At 42.0% G+C, this 23,056-nt stretch overlaps 1 protein-coding gene across 2 annotated transcripts in view; it reads left to right on the top strand.

Moving 5' to 3' along the window:
• Positions 1-23,056, top strand: part of ttll5 (tubulin tyrosine ligase-like family, member 5) — a 126,462-nt gene that overhangs the window by 90,668 nt on the left and 12,738 nt on the right. For both annotated transcript variants that reach the window (XM_079386449.1, XM_079386448.1), the window contains exons 29-30: positions 6,723-6,891; positions 10,978-11,174. In XM_079386449.1, coding sequence (XP_079242575.1) covers positions 6,723-6,891; positions 10,978-11,174 — 366 coding nt within the window. The remainder of the gene's footprint in view (positions 1-6,722; positions 6,892-10,977; positions 11,175-23,056) is intronic.

Raw genomic sequence — 23,056 nt, 5'->3', positions numbered from 1 at the left:
CCCACGGCTCTCGGCCCCGCCCCACTCACCACATACCCCCATCGCCCCTCGCAGGCCGGGGGGTACCCGCGAGACTGCGCTCTACTCCCCCCCCCCCTCCTTCCTGGGGGGGACCCGTCAGGGCGGCCGCGGCGTACCTGGGGGTATGGACAGACGAGGCGAGAGAAAAGGAGACGGAAGTTTGAGGAGTGACAGAGACGAGAGAGGAAAAAAAAAAAATTTGGTCCGGTTCCCGGACACACTGCTGGTTGGTCCTCAACCAGCTGAGAGGCTCTCACTCGCGGTGCCATGCGATGGTACTGGACCTCTTTGGTGGACGGCTCGACGCTCCGCCTCCTGGCGGACGGCGATGGCTCCTCCGGTCGAGGGCAGCCGGCAGCGAGTCCCCCATTCCCTGCTCCTCCCCATCATGGCGGATGGCAGCAGGCTACGGCCACTCGGCGAATGGCGCCGACTCCTCCGCTCCCTCTCGGACGGCAGCCCCCCTCCTCGACCCAGGAGCACGGTAGCGAGTCTTCCGTCCCACCTGATGTTCCCTCGCTCCAGCACCACCGTCGCCTCGGGCAGCCAGCGGCCGTCCCCGCTACTCCCTGCTGCCCGATCTCCTCAGCACCGCGATCCCCCTCAGCAGCGAGGGCTCTCTGACAGCGTGTCCCTCCTTCCTCCCGGGTTTCGGCACCAATGTAACAAAGTTCGTAGATTCGGGAAGAAGGAGGCGGGAACCGGCAAACATTCAACGATTTAATAATCAAAAGAAACAAACGTAAAAGTACAGCGGCAGCCCCTCACGGACGACTGCCGCACACAAAACACAAAATAATATCCAGGCCTGGTCCTCTCTCGTCTTCCACTGTCGTCACTCCTCCTTTTATCCTTCCGGAGCTCCTCCGTGGGACTCGAGACCGGTGAGTGTCGCAGGTGTCGCTCATTATCATTAACTCCACCGGCCTCGCTCCGTTCCCACGGCTCTCGGCCCCGCCCCACTCACCACAAATATTAATGGGTTTTTCTTGTTTAACTATGGAGTAAAAACAGTACAATGCAACACACAGGATAAGATTCTTTGTATGCAAAGCATAAATAGTGTAAACTGCTTAATAAAGATTGGAGACTTGAGGCATGACTTTGTGTTACTCTTATTCCTGTGGATGTGCAGACTAATGATGAAATAAATTATGCTTATTTAAAGAGTATAAGAAATCTAATTAGTATGTAAAATGTGTTATATTAATATATATTTCTTCATCTATGGTCATCTATTATTCACATTTTAATACAGTTATGATAACTAGTTTAGTTATTGTAGCTAGTGTATCTATAATAATATAATAAAAATCTAATAGTCTCACTAGCTATTATCTAATGATAAACATTATTAAACTTGACGACATGAAAATACCACTATTAATTACTATTCAAGAATAGGTCAGCTAAGGCGTTAAAATATTTAAAAAAGCAGTTATTTCATCAACTTACCAGTGAAAATGCTCCAAAGATACTGAAATTAATGGGGTTAATTCAACTTCCTTCAGGGAGAGAAAGATTACAGAAAGATGGAAAACAACTAGCATCAACTAGCATCTGGTTATGATCGCTATTAAGGTGTTTCTCACGTTATCTAACTGCAAATATAGCATATACTGCCCATTATCTAAAAATAAACATTAACTATAACGCGTTTCATAAAATACAACTACTGGTCAGATTTCCGAGAGATAAACTAATGCGTTAAAATGGCAAAAAATGCTGTAATTTCCTCAACTTTCTGGCGACTGTGCTTGAGAAGCACTGAAATGAATGGGCTTCAATGCTGAAACTATGGGTTGTTTGGAACGATCTGCTGCTGCATGACACGCTTTACTTCCGCATTCCTAAGTTCCTATGGAAGCGTCGCAACTCTGTTTCTCAACGGCTCATAGTGATAACAGCCAATCACATGCTTTTCTGGTGCTGCATGAACGGGATTGGCTAGCGTCTGCGCTAGGGTATTTGCATAAGGTGATCTGATTGGCTGACGCCTGCGTTGGCGCTTGAAAAGTTGAAAAGTTTTCAACTTCTGCCGCGTGCAACGCCAGTGAAGCGACGCGAGGGACCCACAATTCAGTTCGGCAACGCTTGACATCACTCCATTCAAAGTAAACGAGAGGCGTTGACGTGTGAATGTGAATATTTTTATTTATTATTGTTAATGTTCTCTTATGTTCAACAACTTAAAGCTTTAAAATTATTCACTTTAAGGGGTCTAAAGACACGTTTTTGTTACTCCAGCACTTTATTATACTGAATGTCCTGTGGTTTTTTTTGGGGGGGGGGGGGGGTTGTACTTGAGTGCAATACATTTTGGTTGATAAAATTAGAATCGTGTAAGAGAGTCGTGATCTCAATTCCCATGGAGAAAAATCGTGATTCACATTTTAGCAAGAATCGTGCAGCCCTAATGTAGACTGGTCTTTCAGCATATAATAATAGATAACAGCTGGCTTTTATGCCGTATGCAGGAATTCTTGGACGACTCCTCGAGTTTAGTTAGAATACATGAAACTAAAGGAACCAGGGTCCGATCATCATATCAGAGTGCTTACTGAACATTTAAATTGACCAGCTCCTCTGACACGATCTGTAACCCCTGATCATCTCGTATTTTATTTTATTTTATTATTCTTTCATATACTTTAAAGCTGTACATCATAATGGATTCAGCCATGCATCGTAATTTCGAGGAATGTGAATAAACTGAACTTGACACCTTCAAGGAGTCATATGTTACTGCTGAAGCAAAGGTTTCTTGCACTCATGCCTAATTTAAGAGGTCGTGGGACTAAAAATAGTTGTAAAGGATACATTGATGCCCTCATTTTAATAAAAGCTTTTCATTCATCTTAATTGGACCCAGATGGCTTGGGGTTCACAGGACTTTCCTCTGGTTGGCGAGTGAGAAATTCCACCCCGGGATAACAGTGTTGTGTTAATGAGTCAACGTGGACGCCGGGGGCACGGCACGCTGGAGCCGAGCTCAAACTGCAGTCATGCATCATCAACAACATAAAGCTCAGTGCATTTATTGCGCTGTTCCCTAGAATGCTGCATTATGGTGGTAATCACATTCTGTGGCCGTCCTTTCTTGTTTATGAGGTTCATTTATTTGTGACCTTATGTTTTAATATGCTGAAATTGTGAATAAAAGTCAAGAAATTGCAACAAAATTTCACTGCTAGAATTCTGTTCTCAATAGATCTGAACTGTCTTACAGGCAATGGCTCGCATTGTTTTTCATATCAGCATGTCAGAAAGTTAACAGTGAAGACCCCACATCCTCCGCTTCCCCAATGCCGTTATTCTGGCTGCTCTCTCTCATTGTTTATCGTGGGAAGCATGTTTGCTCTACTGGTAAACATCTGCAGTACCTGTGGTTCTGCGATTAAACTGAGGCTGTTATTGAAGCGGCTGATGCAATGTTTCGAAGTAGCTGCGCTGATGTTCGGGTTCACGTGGAGGTTTGTGCTCTAGATGTGGTGAGGTGGCGGTCTTTGAGGTTGTGTCATGGGTCACCAATTGTTTTTCCAACACACAAACCGTTATGAGAAATGAGAATTGCATGGGTGGATGGTTCTTTTCACATGACTCTGTGATCCCAAGTGTCTTTGGCTCTGCTGTTCTCATGTAGCCTCTTGCACAAGCACTGCTTTTACTGATGTTTACGCAGTTTTTCCAGAATAATTCACTTCTGTATTTACATTCATGTTGATTCCTTTAGCAGATGCTTACATTCAAGGTGATTATGAACGAGGGATACAGCCACATAGTTAATTCATACTATAGAGAATTGCTCGAGAATTGCTTATAAAAGTATGTTTTGAGTCTGATGATGTTTTTCTAAAGTATATTCCTTTTATAAAGTTTTCTCAAAGTATTTTTCATGTCAAGCCTTTGGGCAGGACATCAACACGTACGGCAAATTGAAATACTCTTTGGTGCATGTGGGTCGAGCCAAAAATTACAGATGTCTGAAGATAACAGATATACAGTTTTGGTTTCATGTTTTATTTTTGGTTGTGTTCTTTACATAATAAACATTGAATGAGTACTGGTTATATTTAGTAGCATATTTTTTTCTAGGGACAGATTCATGAAAATATTCTTAGAAAACAAGTTAAGAAATTTCTTAACCATGTTCTTTAGAACATTTTTCTTAACATTTTTTTAAGAAGAAAATGACAGACTTTGGTATTTTGTATGGTGTTTGTTGCTGGTCAGCTCTGCTGAATTCTGCCAAAATTATGTTGTAATTAAATTACAATTAAAAATGAGGTTCCTATTCAACTCATTGTCCCTATTCAAATTGTTACTGAATTTCAAATTTAGCAAAAAGTCATGTCATGTATAATCATGAACAATCATTGGTGTCACTTCAGAGTACTCATGCACATCCCTACATGGACAGAAGTATTGGGACATTCCTAATTATTGCATTCAGACCCATTGCCACAGGTGCATAAATTCAAACACGCCGCTAGTCTGCATGTACAAACATGGGTCACTCTGAAGAGCTCAGTGAATTCAAGTGTGGTACTGTGATTGGATGCCACCTTTGCAGTAAGTCAGTTTGTGAAATGTCATCCCTGCTAGATATTCAACTCTAAGTGGTATTATTAGAAGTGTTTAGAAACAGCAGAAACTCCACCATGAAGCGGAAGACCAAGTGAAGTCACAGAGCAGGTCATGGAGTACTGAGGAGCGTGGTGCCACCAACACTGCTGATTCCACAGCTGAAGAGTTACAGACTTCCACTGACATTAATATAAGCACAAAAACTGCAGCAGGAGCTTCATGAATGTGTTTCCATGGCCGGCAACTGCATGCAAGCCTCACATCAGCAAATACAATTCTAAGCATCTGATGCAGTGTGTAAAGCAGCCACCACTGGACTCTGGAGCAGTGGAAACCTGTTCTGTAGAGTGACCGATCACACTTCTCTGTTTGGTGGTCTGATGGGTGAGTCTGGATTTGCTGGATGTCAGGAGAACATTACCTGCCTGACTGCATAGTGACCAGTGGGGATTTGTTTTAAGACTGCAAGGGAAGCTCGGCTTCCCCTATAATGTCAAAAAATTAATGGTCAAATATGTACTATTGTGTTAACATTTTATTGACTAAAAGTGCGTTAGAACACGTTCATCTTGAAGACGATCAGCTACATATAGTAGGTGACTCGATTTCCTTCTCATATATTCCCGTAGCGTCACAGTGTATTTCCCTGTTGAAGCCTAGCATCCATTGACTTGGGGGGGCTGCTTTGAACAGTTTTTGTTCAGTGCTTCGAAACTAGATGGTCATTGGATAAATGCTGCGATTATGTCCCGCCCCCGGACGCTCAGCGTCTCTGGGAGTGAATGGAGGAGTCTGGACTCCGGGCTTCTGCGTGATGATTGGAGGGTCTGTCGAAAGACTGCATCTCCTTTTGATTGACAGCGATTTTGTACTATAAGAAGTCGCTGACGCTGAAGCTATTCGAGCTCAGTCCCATAGCGGATTTTGCCAGTGTAGTCGAAAGACAAACTGCTGCAACCTATTTCTTGGTATTTGCTTGGCGAAATTGCTAGTCAATTTTCATCATACATTTCACACAATTATACACCACATTCCTTGTTTCAGTTTAACCTAATTCCCACATTTCCTCCGTCGAGTTTAATATCTTTTTTTAGATCGTTTGTTCATTCATTCATTCATACAGTAGGCTAGGCTAGCCTCGTAGGGGTGAACTAGCCAGCTAGCAAACTGCACACGATGGCAGACAGTGCTAATATTGTCGAAAATGAGCTTCCCCTCTTTGAAAGACTAGCAGCCGCCACTGATAGTGATGACTGTAAAGTTTGGTGAAGGGATAATGTTATAGGGCTGTTTTTCAGGGGTTGGTCTCGGTCTCGGTGGAAAGCCTTCCCAGAGGAGTGGAAGCTGTTATAGCTGCAAAGGGGGAACCACTCCATATTAATGTCTATTATTTAAAATGCAGTGTCAAGTCGCTGTTGGAGTTATGGACAGCTGTCCCAATACTTTTGCTCATATAGTGTATTGCTGCTCTCTGAGTATCCATGTCTGTATCTAATGACATTTCCAGACTGCAGTGATAACAATATGAAAAATAATGCTTGGAGGAACATTTAATTCACCATGCACCTCCAAAGTGCCCACAGATTATGTACAAAACTATTTACCCAAACCTTTCGGTTTTCACTGTTTCAGTTGATGCATGAATAAAACTTATAGCGTGCCTCCTGTCTAATAATCACAAAAAGCTTTGTGTTACTTTAGCCCAGTCAGTGTTTTCAACCGTGCAAAGATGTCAGTAAAACAGCTTGTAAACAATGTCATTTACATCTACATCAGGCAAGTCTTTTAGTGTCCACAGCACATTAGTTCACTAGAGAAACTTTAGTGAACTTTAGAGAATATTAGCCTGTATATTCATTATATATTACCTTGTTAATGATGTCTTGATTATTTAATGTTTAAATAAATCTGTCATAAAAACAAGCTATGTCAGCCACTGTGTAAATGATTATATTAGTAGAATGCATCCTACTCTCATCTCCAAGGTGCTTGACATCTCAAATGATGCTATTGGCATCAGCTAACAGCATTTTTCAGTAACAGGTTTGCTCTTGTCCTGCTGGGACACTGAAATGCTTCTCGACTAGTGTTTTGATGCTGTCGTTTGTCTTCAGTCTCAGGGCTGCGTGTGAAGCCGAGTCGGTGTGTGACGTGGATCTGCTAAGCGCTCAGAAGCCGCCGCCGGCTGCGGGAAGCTACCAGCTGCAGTTCGCCATCCAGCAGCTGCAGCAGCAGAAGCTACGATCCAGACAGCTGCTCAACCAGAGCCGCACACGTCACCAGGTAACCCCACAGTCACCGCACTTCATTTCACCTCCACACAATGAGGGAGACCACACAGGGTTCAATAACAACCGCACAGGCTAAAATGTTTATTTGACTTGTGCATGTATTAATATTTTCACTGACAGATACCACATGTATATACACTGTATTTTCTGGAAAATAAGTTCCACATGACTATGCGTTGTGCTGGGTTAAAATTTGATTGGTGAGAGAAAAAACACAGACAAGTTGCAGTTTGAAATAACATTTATTACAGTTTGAAATAATGTCAAATACTGAAATTAAACATTTACAAACATTATAGTGAAAATGTTATAACAATACACATAAAAATAATAAACGTGTATTTTAGTTCCCATGATTCCACAACAAATCCTTTAAATTTTAAAGTGTTCACAATGGAATAGGAAGGGAAAAAAATAAGTATAAAATAGTGCCGTCAAACGATTAATCGCGGTTATTCTCATCCAAAATAAAAGTTTTACATAAATAATATATGTGTGTGTACTGTGTATATTTATTATGTATATATAAATACACACACATACAGCATATATTTTGAAGATATTTACATGGATATACATTTATATATTTATATTCTTATATTTTATATTATATATAAATATATTTAATATATAAACATCACATATTTTTCTTAAATATATTCATGCATGTGTGTGTATTTATATATACATAATAAATATAGACATTACACACATATATTATGTAAACAAAAACTTTTATTTTGGATGCGATTAATCATGATTAATTGTTTGACAACACTAGCTTCAAATTTCAGCATCCTTATTTCTTTTTTCAGATGTGTGATATTTCTGTCATAGCTAGATGTTGTCTTACATTTTATTTGCATTATGGATAAATACCAGAGTCACAAAGCAACACTCTCAACACAACTGTAAAGTATTTGCTTCAGATTTATGGTTAATAATCTCATCAAATAATACAAAGCTTTAAAAACAAACCCACTTCAGAACAGTTTTTAAAATTTGTAATTTTCTTTTTCTTATATTCAGAGTATTGGATGACTCTCAGTATAATGTTCCAGTTCCTCCAGTGGAGTTTAGTCTGTATGAAACGTGATCTCCTGATCTTGTGTGTTTCACTCTCAGCTGTGCATGTCACACTTACATCAGATCCTGCAAACATCACGTCCTCAGCGCCGCCCGCTAACATGACTGCATGCACATTTATAATAGTGTCGCTGATGTCACTGTTCCGCGTTGACATTCGTCTCTAATTAATGCAATTGGAGATTTGTATTTCTTGGCACGAGTCGATTGTGTTCAGCAGGGGATTATGGGAAAACGATCCTCACCCCCACAGACTTTTCTGGATGGAGATCTCCTCCCTGGTACTGTGAAGCAATCAGTCCACGTCTCCAGAGGACTTCATTAAGCCACAGGATCCTCGGAGGAGGCGTCCATCATAGGCCCTCAACTCACACTGCATTACAGTAAATGTGAATGAAATAGTCGGTCAGCAGTGTGTGTGTGTGGTCATCTGTGTGTATGTTTGCACTGTTTATGAGTCAGCGCTGTATCAGTGAATACTCCCTAAACCTCCCCATGAAGCACTGCTCTTCTTTTGAGACTCGACCAAGCACACATTCATTACTACAGCCACATAAAAACATGTTTTCATTCCATTAGCATTGATCTCAGCACAAATAAATGGCAGGTCGCAATCTCCATGATTACTGTTCAAAAGTTTAAAAGAAATTAATGCTTTTATGAAGCAAGGATGCAATAAATTGGTCAAAAGTTACAGTAAAGTCATTTATGATGTTACAGTAGGTTTCCGTTTGTAATAAATGCTGTTCTTTTGAACTTTCTATTCATCTGTGAATCCTGAAATATAAAATGTATCAGTTTCCACCAAAATATTGTGCAGCGCAACTGTTTTCAACATTTATTATAAATCAGTATATTAGAATGATTTCTGAAGATCATGTGACACTGAAGACTGGAGTAATGATGCTGAAAATACAGCTGCAGATCACAGAAATAAATTACACTTTAACACATATTCACATAGAAAACAGCTGCTTTACATTCTAATAATATTCCACTGTATTTTGACCAAATAAATGCAGCCTTGGTGAGCAGAAGAGACTTCATTAAAAACATTGAAAAAGCTTGACTCCAAACTTTTGTATTTTTAAAAATGTATTTATATTAAGCGCTATTCAAATTGCCTGTAGGTAAATTTAATACACAGAAAAGCTAATAAATTTAACGACAGAACAAAGATCTAGCTTTTATGACGTCTCCTTTTTGCCTGCGTTGGTTTGGGTCATCATGTTTTTAGATGACTATCACCCTGATCTGTTTTGATCACTTGTTTACAGCCTCAAATGCAAGCTCTCTAAACCTTCATATCCGTCTGGAAGAAGGTTTAACACAAACTCGCAGTTGCCTCTGTTTGTTGAGTTGCTTTGCTGAGGGAATCCGTTCAGAATCGGTGAGAGCAGAGATGGAAAGCGGTGTGATTGTGGTGCTGTGTTCAGTGCTGGTACAGACTCTGCGGCTCCTCGGCTGTCTTGGCCCGTGGCCACCTGGCAGCATTAGAAAGGTGCCCTTTCCTGGCCCGCAACTCCAAACCGCCAGCCGGTGAGTCCCGTCCACTCATTCATCAAACGCCAGGGGCCTCACAACTCCCTCACGGCAGTGTTTACGCGAGAGGAGCGAGACGGAAAGAATGCTTTCTCGTGAATCAATGAACGGTAGCCATTAAATCGCATGTCAGTGTGGAAAATATGTTTACCGAGTCCAAGCTCTCGCTCAGATGAAAACTTGTCTAAACAAGAATGAAATGTGAAGAATTCCTGTGTTTTGGTATGTCCGATTATAAAGTATTTAGTGGCTGTTATGATAAGCCGTGTCATTTCTTTCTTCCATGTGAGTGAATGAACTGGCTTTTGGTTGTGCTTGACCTCGATTGACTCGAAGGAAAAATGCTGCTTTTAATAAAGACTGAGATAAGGTTGTTCCTTCACAGGACCGTTCAACACGATCGTTTTATTCTGCTGGAAGATCTCACTGAATCCTGAAATAGACAAACAGTTTTAGCACTTCAGATTCAAACAAACATTACAGTGGTAAACAAAAAAATGTATATATCTATGACTGTTTAGATGTAAACTAATGTATCCATATTACATATTAAAGGAATAGTTCACCAAAAAAAGAAAAATTGTTGAAAATGTCCTCATACTCAGGCCATCCAAGATCAGGATGAGTTTGTTTCTTCATCATATTTGTAGGAATGTGTCTCTGCATCAGTGTCTCAGCAATGGATGCTCTGCAGTGAATGGGTGCCGTCAGAATGAGAGTCCAAACAGCTGATAAAAACACCACAATAATCCACACCACTCCAGTCCATCAGTTAACATCTGGAGAAGACAAAAGATGAAACACATCCAGCATTAAGACATTTAACTGTTGTTTCTGGCCAAAATAATCCATAATAATGCTTTCTTCAGTGGAAAAGTGATCTGGTCTGAATCAGGAGAGAAATCTGCACAGATCAAGCAGCGTTTACAAGCCAAAACAATATGTGGGTGGATTTTGGTGTGAAAAACAACAGGAGATGCACTTTTTCACTGGAGGAAGTGTTATTATGGATTATTATGGATGTTTTGGCCAGAAGCAACGGTTTAAAGTTAAAACATATTAATGGTAGCACCTGATTAGTTTCTTACATACACACAGCTTTTGTCTTCTCCAGATGTTAATTGATGGACTGGAGTGGTGTGGATTATTGTGATGTTTTTATCAGCTGTTTGGACTCTCATTCTGACGGCACCCATTCACTGCAGAGCATCCATTGCTGAGACACTGATGCAGAGACACATTTCTACAAACCTGATCAAGAAACAAACTCATTCTAATCTAGGATATTTTTAAGCAAACTTAAATTTTTGGGTGAACTATTCTTTTAAACTGGTGTAATCTCAATTTTTTTTATTTTTTTTTTCATTTATATCACACAAGCATTTTATTTTTAGTATACTTCAGAAACTCACCGTTTAAATGAATGGTCACTCTCATCTCTCATCTTTAGGCCATTCTGTCGGCACACACCCTCACACCTGCTGCTTCAGCACGACCTCACGCTCCCAGCAGCCCTCTGACCCAGCCGTTCAGACGTACCTTCAACCAGACGGGCCGCGCCGGGCTCCTCACGCTCGCCCCCAAACCTCCCAGCAGCGCGCCCAGAGACGGACGCGTGCGCAAGACCGTCGCACACAGTCTCCACAAGTAAGATTCAGTGTGTGCGCATACTGCAGTCCGTTTCACTTTCTGAAGTTGGGTGTTCATCATTAGCAGGTAAAAAATCAAAAGTAGAGAAAACCTAAAAGTTTAAGGCAACCAGCTTCAGGAGATTTTTGAGTTTTCTCAACTTTTGTTGTATAAATTGAATACAAGAAGTTGAGAAATAGTTGGCTTTAAATAGAGAGGGATCCATCCTCACGTAAAAATGGCAATATCAATTAGTAATTTTATTATGAAAATGTATGCATAAAATAAGCTTTGAGGTTAAAAAATGAACAGACATCTTACTCAAAAAGGAGTAATGTCATGGATATGGAAACATAATTTTGTGGTTATTTCTAATAAAGGCAAATTTATTGTTTTAGGTTTTAATGGGTTAAATTAAAAGTTGTTTTAAGGTTGATCATTTTGTAATTGTTAAAAACTGATTAAAAACAGACAAATTTGCAGTTTGTCTATTGAATGTTCAATGATGGCTTTCAAATATATATCACATTGCTATTAGTATTGGCATACTAGCCTTGATGGTACCTAAACAGATGTATTTAAAATGTACTTCCTTTATTTTATTATCAGTTTTGATTCACTGAAATTGTGCATTTGATTATACTACTGGTCAAAAGTTTAGGTTCAAAGGATTTTTTATGTTTTTTGAAGGAAGTCGTTTCCGGTTACTTAACTGTAACCTTGTTCCCTGAGAAAGCGGAACGAGATGCTGCGCTGCTCAGCGCATTGGGAACGCCTTTAGTCGTGACCAGCTGTGAATATTGTGTGTAACACGTCGATAGAATTGACCCGGAGGTAATATAGCCTCGGTCGATGACGTCATCGGCGCGCACCCGCAACACGAGGCTATAAAAGATGAGCCACAGGTGCATCATCAGGATAATTTGTCTGAAGAGCAGTCCTGGGACATCTTCAGCACGGCAAAGCAGCACAGCATCTCGTTCCGCTTTCTCAGGGAACAAGGTTACAGTTAAGTAACCGGAAACGTTCCCTTTCGAAAGCTACAATCGATGCTGCGCTGCTCAGCGCATTGGGAATGAGAATACCCACGCCGCCGTGCTTGGAAATGTCTGGACCCACGGTTGTGCAGGTGTGCCCACAAGAACGCAAGAAGGCCTCAGACATTAGCTTGTGACATTGACTCAAGGACATGAGAGCCCGGGGTGGCATGAACATCCAAACTATAAAATCTTATGAATGTGTGCGGAGAGGACCAACCTGCCGCATCACAAACCTGTTGTAAGGGGGCACCCCTTGCCAAAGCACTAGAGGAGGCGACCCCCCTGGTGGAGTGAGCCCTAAGACCTATAGGCGAAGCTTGACCGCGCGCCTCATAAGCAAGAGCAATAGCATCCCTGACCCAATGAGACATGGTCTGCTTGGTGGCAGCTGCTCCTCTGTTACTACCACCATAACAAACGAACAGTTGCTCTGACTTACGCTACTGGCTAGTGCGGTGGATGTAAGCCTGAAGTGCACGGACTGGACACAGTCTATGAGATTTCTCCTGCTCCGGCGTTGTGAACGGTGGAGGGCAGAAGGCCTCTAGAATGACCGGATGTACAGCCGAAAATGGAACCTTAGGCAGGTAATCAGGATGTGGATGCAAAATAACTTTCACCATTCCTGGGGCAAAGTCTAAGCAGGATGGAGAGATAGACAGAGCCTGCATATCCCCAATTCTCTTCAAGGAAATTATTGCCATGAGAAAAAACATTTTTGGAGTCAGAAGTTTATCAGACGCAGATTCTATAGGTTCAAAGGGGGTTTCAACCAGACCCTCGAGAACTGTAGCTAAGTCCCATGAAGGGATCTTGGTTTTTACTGGAGGCCTCAGTCGCCTGGCCCCCCGAAGGAAGAGAGAGAGCAGAGGATGTCTCCCGAGTGGCGCCCCATCTACCAAGGTGTGGCAAGCCGAAAGAGCGGCCACATAAACCTTAAGAGTAGCAGGGCATGTGCCTGTTGATAATTTCTCCTGCATGAAGTCCAGAACTGAAGCAACCTGGCAGTTGACTGGATCTACATTGTGTAAAACACACCACCTTTCAAAAACACCCCATTTATTGGCATAACTTTGTCTAGTGGAGGAAGCTCTAGCACTCAGAATGGTCTCAATAACGGCAGGCGAAAGCCCAGTGTACCTCAGTTGGTTCCCATCAGGGGCCAAACGTGAAGATTCCACAGGTCGGGCCTGGAATGGAATATCTTGCCCTCCGCCTGAGACAGAAGGTCCCTCCTCTCCGGAATCGCACACGGCGAGCCGTCAAGGAGAGATATTATCTCCGAGAACCACACTCTGTTCGGCCAACGTGGCACTATCAGCAAGAGGCAAGACCCTTGTTGGCGAACTCTGGCTAGAACTCCCGGGAGTAGAGAAACTGGAGGAAACGCATACATGCGCATCTTGGGCCATGTGTGCGCCATCGCATCCAGACCCAGTGGAGCTGGGTGACTCGGAGAGAAGTAGAGGGGACATTGCGCTGTCTGTAGTGAGGCGAAGAGGTCCACCTCCGCTTTGTAAAATTTGGTCCAAATCTGTTTCACTACTTCCGGGTGGAGTTTCCATTCCCCCGTCGGTAGTGTCTGCCTGGACAGTAAATCTGCTCCCACATTCAAATGCCCTGGAATGTATACTGCCCTGAGTGACAGGAACTTGTCCTGGGCCCAGAGAAAAATCTGCCTCGCTATTCTGTTCAGATTGCGTGAGCGCAGACCTCCCTGGTGATTTATATAAAAGACTGCTGCTGTGTTGTCCACCCGCACTAGGACATGACAGCCCCTCAATTGATGGAGAAAATATTCCAGAGCCAGAAATACGGCCATCAGCTCGAGGCAATTGATGTGCCAATCGAGCTGATGGCCCTCCCATTCCCCTTGAGCTGGAAGGCCATCTAAGACCGCTCCCCAGCCCATCAGGGAGGCGTCCGTCGTTAGCAGTCTGCAACGACACGGCGCCCCTAGAGTGGGACCCAAGGCGAGGAACCGGGGTCTGAGCCACAGAGATAGTGTACGAAGCCCACGGCGCGTCACTTTTATTTGCCTTTGAGGATTGGAGCTCTTGGATGAAATCCTCTGGCTTTCAGTCACAACTGAAACGGTCTCATGTGCAACAGCCCCAGAGGAATCACCGTGGATGCTGAAGCCATGTAACCTAACATCTTTTGGTACTGATGAACAGTGCGATCTTGACCTAGCCTGACTTTGCTCATGGTCTGCCGAATGGTCTCGATACGAGCGGGAGATAGTTGTGCCCGCATCGTGATCGAATCCCAAACGATCCCGAGATGAGTCGTTCTCTGGGCAGGAGAAAGAACACTTTTCTTGGTGTTGAGTCTCAACCCTAGAGAAACTAGATGAGCTAACACGATGTCTCTGTGTTGGAGCGCCATCTCTTGCGATTGTGCTAATATTAACCAATCGTCGATGTAATTCAAAATGCGAATGCCCTGGAGTCGTAATGGAGCCAGTGCTGCATCCATGCATTTTGTGTACGTGCGGGGTGACAAGGCTAGACTGAATGGAAGAACCCGAAATTGGTACGCTTCGCCCTCCGAAAGCGAACCTCAGGAATTTCCTGTGTTGTGACAATATTGTGAAAATATGCGTCCTTCAGATCGATCGTGATGAACCAATCGTGATGTTGAATTTGCGTCACGACCGTCTTGACGGTTAACATCTTGAACTTGAGTGCTTTGACTGCACGGTTTAAGCCTCGAAGATCCAAGATTGGACGCACCCCCCCATCCTTTTTGGGAACCAGGAAGTATCTGCTGCAATAGCCCGACTCTCTCTCTGGAAGAGGAACATTTTCTATGGCCTCTTTGCTCAGAAGAGTTTGCAGCTCTTGTGACAGTACGTGCATCAGCTCCGGTTTCACGGAAGTGAAAACCACGCCGTTGAAACGCGGAGGACGACGAATAAATTGGATTCTGTATCCTATCTGCACTGTGCTTAATACCCACGCAGAAATGCCTGGCAGAAGTTTCCACGCTGCCAGACTCTCTGAGAGTGGTATTAATTTTAATACTTCCTTTTGAGGGGATGTTAGATGTTCCGCGTCCGGAATGACAGCCGGAAACAACGGAACATCTAACATTTCGCTGTAAACCGCTGCCCCCCGAAGCACGAGAAGTGGCGGGGATAGAGTGGTTTTGTGAGGGTAGCGGGAAGGGGCGAAGAGATCTTGAACGCCCCCCATCCCGCGGGGGACTACCCCCACCAGATTGGGCGCCAGACCATCAGGACTTTCGCTTCTTGTTAATAATAGTCCTGAGGTCTGGCTTGGGAGGTTGCTGAGCGCGGCGAGCCTGTCCCCAGTCTCTACGAGGGGGAGCACGCTCCGCCACGCTCTGCTTTTTAACCTCCCTAGCTTTTGAAGGACCGGCGCGGGGCTGGGTGGCAGATGGCCCCTCCCCTTGAGTGCGGCGAGGAAGGAACTGAACGAATGCTTCGTGTTTCTTCACCTCTTTAAATCTGGCCGCTACGATGTTCACGGAGTCGCCAAACAAACCAGAGGGAGAAACAGGGGAGTCTAACAGAAACAAACGATCTTTCTCTTTAATACCTGTCAGATTCAGCCACAGGTGCCTCTCCGTGCTGACTAAAGCACTCATTGAACGGCCGATGGCACGGGCCGTTTGCTTGGTCGCATGGAGAGACAGATCTGTGGCTCGACGAAGCTCAGAGAACGCTTCCTCGTCGATGGTACTGCCCATACTCAAATCCTTCAACAGGTCAGCCTGGTATGCCTGTAACACTGCCATAGTATGCAGCGCAGCACCAGCCTGACCTGCAGCTTGGAAAGCTTTACCCACTAGTGATGATGTTATACGACAAGGTTTAGTGGGTAGGGTAGGTTTCTTTATCGAAGATGCGGCTTCGGGCGAGAGATAGCTCGCGAGCGTCTCTTCAACCCGAGGCATCTCCGTATACCCCCGCGACTTCGCACCCACGATAGTCGAAAAAGTCGACGTCGAAGGCACAAAGACGCGAGAAGTATATGGTTTACTCCATGACTTAGACAGCTCATCATGGAGGTCCTCGAAAAAGGGGAGAGACTGATGTTGTGGTCTCTCCCCCCTGCCACCGGACAGAAACCTATCCTCTAGCTTACTACGTTTGGGGGTCTCTTGTTCACGTGGCCAGTCAATCTGTAACCTGGCCACCGCGCGAGTAACCACCTCTAGCAATTCCTCGACAGATTTCTTTTCGCAAGAGGAATGCTCAGAGGCTGGCTGCTCGTGATCTGAAGAACCAAGAGATATATCATCCCCCTCCTGAACCGAAGAAGCACCGGAGCGCGCTTCGAGATCACGAGAATGTTAGGATCTGGTGACGCAGCAAGCGAAAGGGACGGACCTGTCTCTTGCCCGTCATGCAGATCCATACGAGAGCCCCACAATGGTAATGCGGGTGCGGACTGGAAATAGTTCAGACGGGAGCGAAGCATCTTAACTGTGAGCTGGTCACAATGCTCGCACCCGCCTTTCTTTATAGCCAGAACCGCGTGCTCTTCCCCCAAACAAACAAAACAGTAATCGTGTGTATCCAGCTCAGACATGGGACGGGAGCATGGAGGAACACAACGCTTACTGATTTGTTGGCTCATTTTTCTTCTTTTACTTTTTAAACTCTTTGTTGTAACGTGAGAGAAAAAAGATTTGAGAATGAGAATTTTCTGCACACTACCTGACTCGACGCACACATGCACAGAATGGTCTGAAGACAAAAGACCTGATGATGCACCTGTGGCTCATCTTTTATAGCCTCGTGTTGCGGGTGCGCGCCGATGACGTCTTCGACCGAGGCTATATTACCTCCGGGTCAATTCTATCGACGTGTTACACACAATATTCACAACTGTAATTTATTTCTGTGATCTGCAGCTGTATTTTCATCATCATTACTCCAGGCTTCAGTGTCACATGATCTTCAGAAATCATTCTAATATACTGATTTACTGATCAACAAACATTTCTGATTATTATCAATGTTGAAAACACTTGTGCTGCACAATATTTGTGTGGAAACCATGATTTTATTTTTATTTCATTTTTCAGGATTCACAAATGAATAGAAAGTTCAAAAGAAAATATTTAAAATAGAGATCTTTTGTAACATTATAAATGTCTTTACTGTCACTTTTGATCAATTCGGTGCGTCCTTACCTAAGTAAAAGTATTAATTTCTTAAAATATATATAAATAAATAACTGACCCCAAACTTTTGAAAGATATTGTAGTTTAAAAAAAAAAATAAAGTTAATCAATGCATAGTCCAAGAGTAAAAGACATATTTTTGCCTACCTTTACTATCATAAACAAACACTTTCATTATTGTTGATACTTCAAGGTTTATTCTGAGCAGGTTTCTGGCCATCTGAAATCTCACTTATGGTAACAGAAATATTTGACCGGACTCTGATATCCAAAATCTAGTTAGTGCACCGCTCGTCCACTGCTGTTTTGAATTTCAAGACCAAATAGAAACTATTCAGGAATGTTTAGAGTTCAGAAATTAACAAAAGCAAAAATGTAGTATTTGTTTCCAGAGTGCGTCAGGTTTTCAATGCCTGATGCTATTGATGTGTTCAGTCCTCAGCTGAGGTTTGCATTAGTGTTGGTTGTGTAGAAGAACACATTAAGAATGTTAATTCCATTTGCATTAATTGTCGGCATCCACACACACACACACACACACACACATGCACAGGCCTTTGCCTATTAAGTAAACAGTGTGACGGGGCGGGTGGGCCGTGTTTATGCGTGCTGTGGAAACCTGATTTTGTTTTGAGATTTGCAGACAGAATGGTGGGAGGTGAGCCGGCTCTCGGACCACAGACCGCTCTTATGTTTCCCACGCTGCACTGCACATTTGGCCCTATTACACAACATTAGCAGAGCTCTGAGATATCTTTACTAACAGCATGTGGCCCACCATGCTGGGGTTGTCTACGTCATGAAGGCCTGATTGATGTGGTGGAGGGATGCAAATAGTTTTTCTCCTAGAACAATTACACGTGATTTTGTAAAAGATTACCTTAATGTTTCCGATCATTAAAAGGGATTAGATTAAAAATATAGCCTGAAGGAGCAAATGCAGATAAACCACAGAAAAATGACTCTGTGTGCCCAGATTGCACTAGGACTGGGCAATATAGCTCAGGGCTAAGTCAGGCAGCGCTAACCCATAGCTAGGTGTCAGCCTGCAACAGCCTGTTTCAAGACGTTTAGCCCGTCAGCTGCTTCAAACATTTGAGTTCTGAAATTAAGATTTACAGTGGTTTATTTCCCCTAAGTTCATGTAACATCTTAACAATCCTTGTTGATTGTAGACCGTAGTTGTTGCTCAGACGTCTTTTAATCATATAAAGGTGTTTATGTAAGGAATAATTGACGACGGGCCATTGAATTATTAGAAAAAATAATGCACAGTTAACTAAATTATGAGAGAGAGAGAGAGATTACCTCTGAGTCTGCGTCTCTCAAAAGTGTTCGGCAGCAATGTCTCTAACGTTAGTTATAGTGAAACTTAAAGTTAACTCTCTTCACGAACAGCGCTGTTGTTGTTACCTCGCTTGTGAGAAGTCATGTAGTTTTTAAGTTGTTAAACTATGCTACTGATAAAATCGTCAGAGTAGCTCTAACAACATTAGCACTTATGTTAGCATGTGTGCAGACTGTGTGTGAGGGAGAGATAGAGTATGTGCTTTTCGTACATAATAAAGCATCATTTTGTGGCAAAAACATGAATATAATCTGCCGTTTGTATCCTTATGTTTACAATATTTATTTGTTTGGCCGGTGTCTTTGTGGGTTTTGGTTCTTTTGCTGTTTTAGGCTGTAAGGACATTTGAAATAACCCAAATAATTTGGTGAAGTGATATGGACATGTAATGTGGTGCCTGGAACTACGTTCGCCGTGCGTTTCCCTGAAAATAATTGCACACCTTAGAAAGTTCGTCAGCCAATCAGATTCAAGCATTCAACGGCCCCGTAGTATAACCTTGAATGGTGCAAAAAATGCTTTCCTGCTTAGAGTTTGTCTTGTTTCTAATCCAAATATATCTAAATATTCCTAAATCTAGAAGCATTTTCTAGACAAATAAAAATTGTCTTGTTTTCAGAAAAAAAATTAAAAATTAAGTTTTTCCTTAAAACAAGCAAAATACTCTGCAAATGGGGTAAACCCATTCAAACCGAAAACAAGATTATTTTGACTTTTGACTTATTTGTTTCGGGAAAAAAAGATTTGATTTAAAGGGATCCCTGGGTATTAAGACTTGTATGGTTTAATATAACGTAAACGATGTCTCTTACTGAAACAAGTAGTAGAAAACCCATCAAAGATTTAAGTTATTTAAAAAAAATCACATCATTTTATACATATTTTGAACTATGGGGGGCACCATTATTCTGATTACATAAAATGGTTGCACTCGGTGAGCTACTAGCACTACCTGTTGCTATTTTTACCACAACACAACTCTGAATAGACAACTCGGAAAATAAAATACTGATATGAAGACCACAGCGATGGATACAGATTTAAACCAAATGCTGTACCATCGATTGTTTTTCTCCACAAGGAGTCTAAATGCCCCGGATATTGAGGGAAATCCGCGCTGAGAAACTCCTCTAGCGGCCGCGAGTCATGATTAGCGTCGGCATGTTTACTTCCTAACAGATGGCATCTAGCGTTCTTATCCCAGCCATTTGTAAGCTCTTTCAGTAGCTGTGGTCTACTAAAAGACTCAAAGGCATCAGGGCTAAAGTGGAGAGATAAAAGAAGCGGGTTTTTATGAAGTTTTATTCGTCCACAGGCATCTTCCCATGCTTTTCTCCTCCTACTATCGCTAGGAAAGCAGTCTTACATTGCTTCTCTTGTTGCCCTTTGACTGAAAATGACAACCAAAAGCCACACAATGTGGTATCGTATCAGTATTTTATTTGTTGTGTATTCTGAGTTGTGTTGCAGTAAAAAGCCAAAGACCATAGAAATAAGGGCCAGTAGCTCACCGAGTGCAACCATTTGACGTCATCGACGCAGAATGTACTGTGCACATAAAATTATGGCGCCCCCCATAGTCCAAAAATGATGTAGATTTTTTTAAATAACATACATTTTCAAGTCAAGTCGCCTTTATTTATATAGCGCTTTTAACAATACAGATTGTGTCAAAGCACTTAACAGTATCAAATTGTCTCCCCATGAAGCAGTTTGACTTGCCATTGTGTGTGAAATGCGCTATGTGAATTATCTTGCGTTTGGGGGGGTGGAGTTTAGTTTGTCACTTTTTTCACTCCTGACGAGTTTGCACCTCTGTTGATAACAAGAAGCCATTAGTATTGATTATAAACGGGAATTGTTAACAATATTGCCAATATCCACACAGCTGACAGCTTTACCTGTTGTGGTTTGTTCAAGTTGTGCATGAAATAGACGCTGTTTTTCTGAATTTTTACTTGCATGTCTCCGTCATCTCGATCTCTCTCGCGCTGCACAACTGAGCTGCGTTTAGCAAACACTAAAAACTAAGTTTAAAACTTTGATGCACATCATCTCAGTTTATTACGTCAACATAGCAAAACAATCAGGAAAAAAGGCATTGCATGTTAATTTTTAAATAATAACGTAAATATAGTCGCCAGTGACCACAGCAAACACTCGCAAATTAATATTTTTGGTCACAAATGCAACCATTTTTTATTCGCAGTCTGGAGCCCCGTATCTGAAAGACAGAAATGAAGTTTGTTAGGTTTTAAAATGTAAAGCTATGGATGTGTTGTTCAGAATGAAGACAAGCGTTGTGGTCGTTAAACATAATGGTGTTAATGAGATGATCCACACCAGACGTCTACATCCACTCAACCACAACCAGACTGGATTGTTAAAATGATTGAAAAGTGCCTCAGAAAAGTGAAGGTTCTGAAAAGCTCCAGCATTATTTATTTGCAGATGCCACTTGGTTGATAATTTGTATCTAAAGCAATTCAGACGTTTTTAAGTGTTTTGGGGTGACTGTAAATACATGTAAGGGAAGAAAAATATTGTTTTTACTAAATGAATACAAAGAAGAATGAGGTTTAATCTTTTAATTAATAATCACCAAAAGAACTAAATATAATGACCGACATTTACTGATGTAGATTAGAACTATAGAATTGTATGTGCTGTGTAAACATTTATGAGTAATGACACAAATGAATCATTGAGTCAGAGTTTTGAATCTTTAATTTGAAATGAATCTGATTCACAGAAATGAATCAAACTTAGCAAAACTTAACACATCTCAGTTCAAACACTTTCATGCTCAGGAGTCATGAGACATGAAAAGATCATTCAAATACATGATATTCAGGGAACTTAAAGAATAAATAAAAACAAAAATCCACAATATTGCAATTCAAAATAAAACTCACTGATCTGTTTAACATAATCAGCCGTGCTACGAAGAAGCCTTTGTCTGTGAGTGTAAGCATTTAAAGGTCTAGTTCACCCAAAAATCAACATGCTGTCATCAGAAAGTCAGTCATTTGGTATTAATTTCTTTCCACCATGAAACACAGAAAGAGATGCTAGGCAGAGCTGCTTTCCCACTCTATAAAAGAGTTCATGGTGGTCTGACACACATTTCAAATCAAATAAACAAAGTCTGATTCAGTGCAGCGTATTGAGTGACTAGGTCAACACAAACATGATAATATATAGGATATAAAAGCATGAACAATCAAAAAATTTGCACCATTCCAACATTGCAACTAAAGTGGATGGTGACTCTCAAAAAATGAGACATACTTTTCCTTTTACTTTTGTCGTATGGAAAAGAGCATTCGGACACTGACGGTGAGGAAATGAGGACAACGTCTTCATCTTTGTAACTTATTTAAAGGTCTTTCCTATGGAAAGATCGCTCTGCTTCCGGAGAGGATGGTCACGAGATACAGCTGAGCAGGACTGTGTGAGGATCAGGAAGATTTCATCACTCTTCTCAGGATATACAGAGAGAGAGAGTCTAGAGTAAATGATACCGCTTGGAAAGGCAGACGAGGGAGAGGCAGGAAATGGAGGTAATTCCTGAGCGGCTGAATTAAGAGAGAGCTGAAAGAGCGGTGGAGAGGCATTAGAGAGCGATCAGAGACGGCTGGAGACAGAGGAGGGTTATGCAGAGTTAAAGCAGTGTTTGCTCGCGGCCCGTGCCGTGTTTACCCGCTCCGTGTGGAATTCCTGAGCCCCTCACTCTCTCCACTGCGCTGCATTCTTGTGGTTGGCCTGTGTGACATGGGAAAGTGTGGGAAAAACGGAAGCCAGAAAAATAAAACTTCACAGGGAAACACTGAACCGACACAAGACTGGAAGCGAAACGGAGGATAAGAGACAGGTGAAGAAGCAGAGCTAATCCAGGAGAAGCCGGGGAGGAGTTTGACTGGAAGGAGCAAAAACGCAGAGATGAATGTTCTCTGTAGTATCCAGTGTTATTTTAGTATCACAGAGATACTATTATGCTTTTATTAATAGTTTAAATTCAGTTTTTTTATTTTTATATATATTTATATATAATATAAATTATATAAATATATTAGGGCTCGTAAGCAATTACATTTTTTTAATCTAATTAATTACGTGATGTGGCGATTAATTAATATAATTAATCGCACATCAAATCTGGCTGAGAAATTACTCCCAAAAGATCATTTAAAGTCATTGTTGTGTAAAGCATCAAACAGACGTTACAAAAAGTAGCTTCAGCAAGAAATATTTTGTATTTGATAAAATGTATTACATAAACTCTTTTGGACCATGAGGGCGAGTAAATGATGACACAATTGTCATGTTTTTGGGTGGGTGAACTATACCTTTAA

Source organism: Barbus barbus (genome assembly GCF_936440315.1).
Source record: "Barbus barbus genome assembly, chromosome: 30".
Classification (NCBI taxonomy): domain Eukaryota; kingdom Metazoa; phylum Chordata; class Actinopteri; order Cypriniformes; family Cyprinidae; genus Barbus; species Barbus barbus.
The sequence above is the reverse complement of the archived record's forward strand: the minus strand, read 5'-3'. Positions and strand labels throughout refer to the sequence as shown.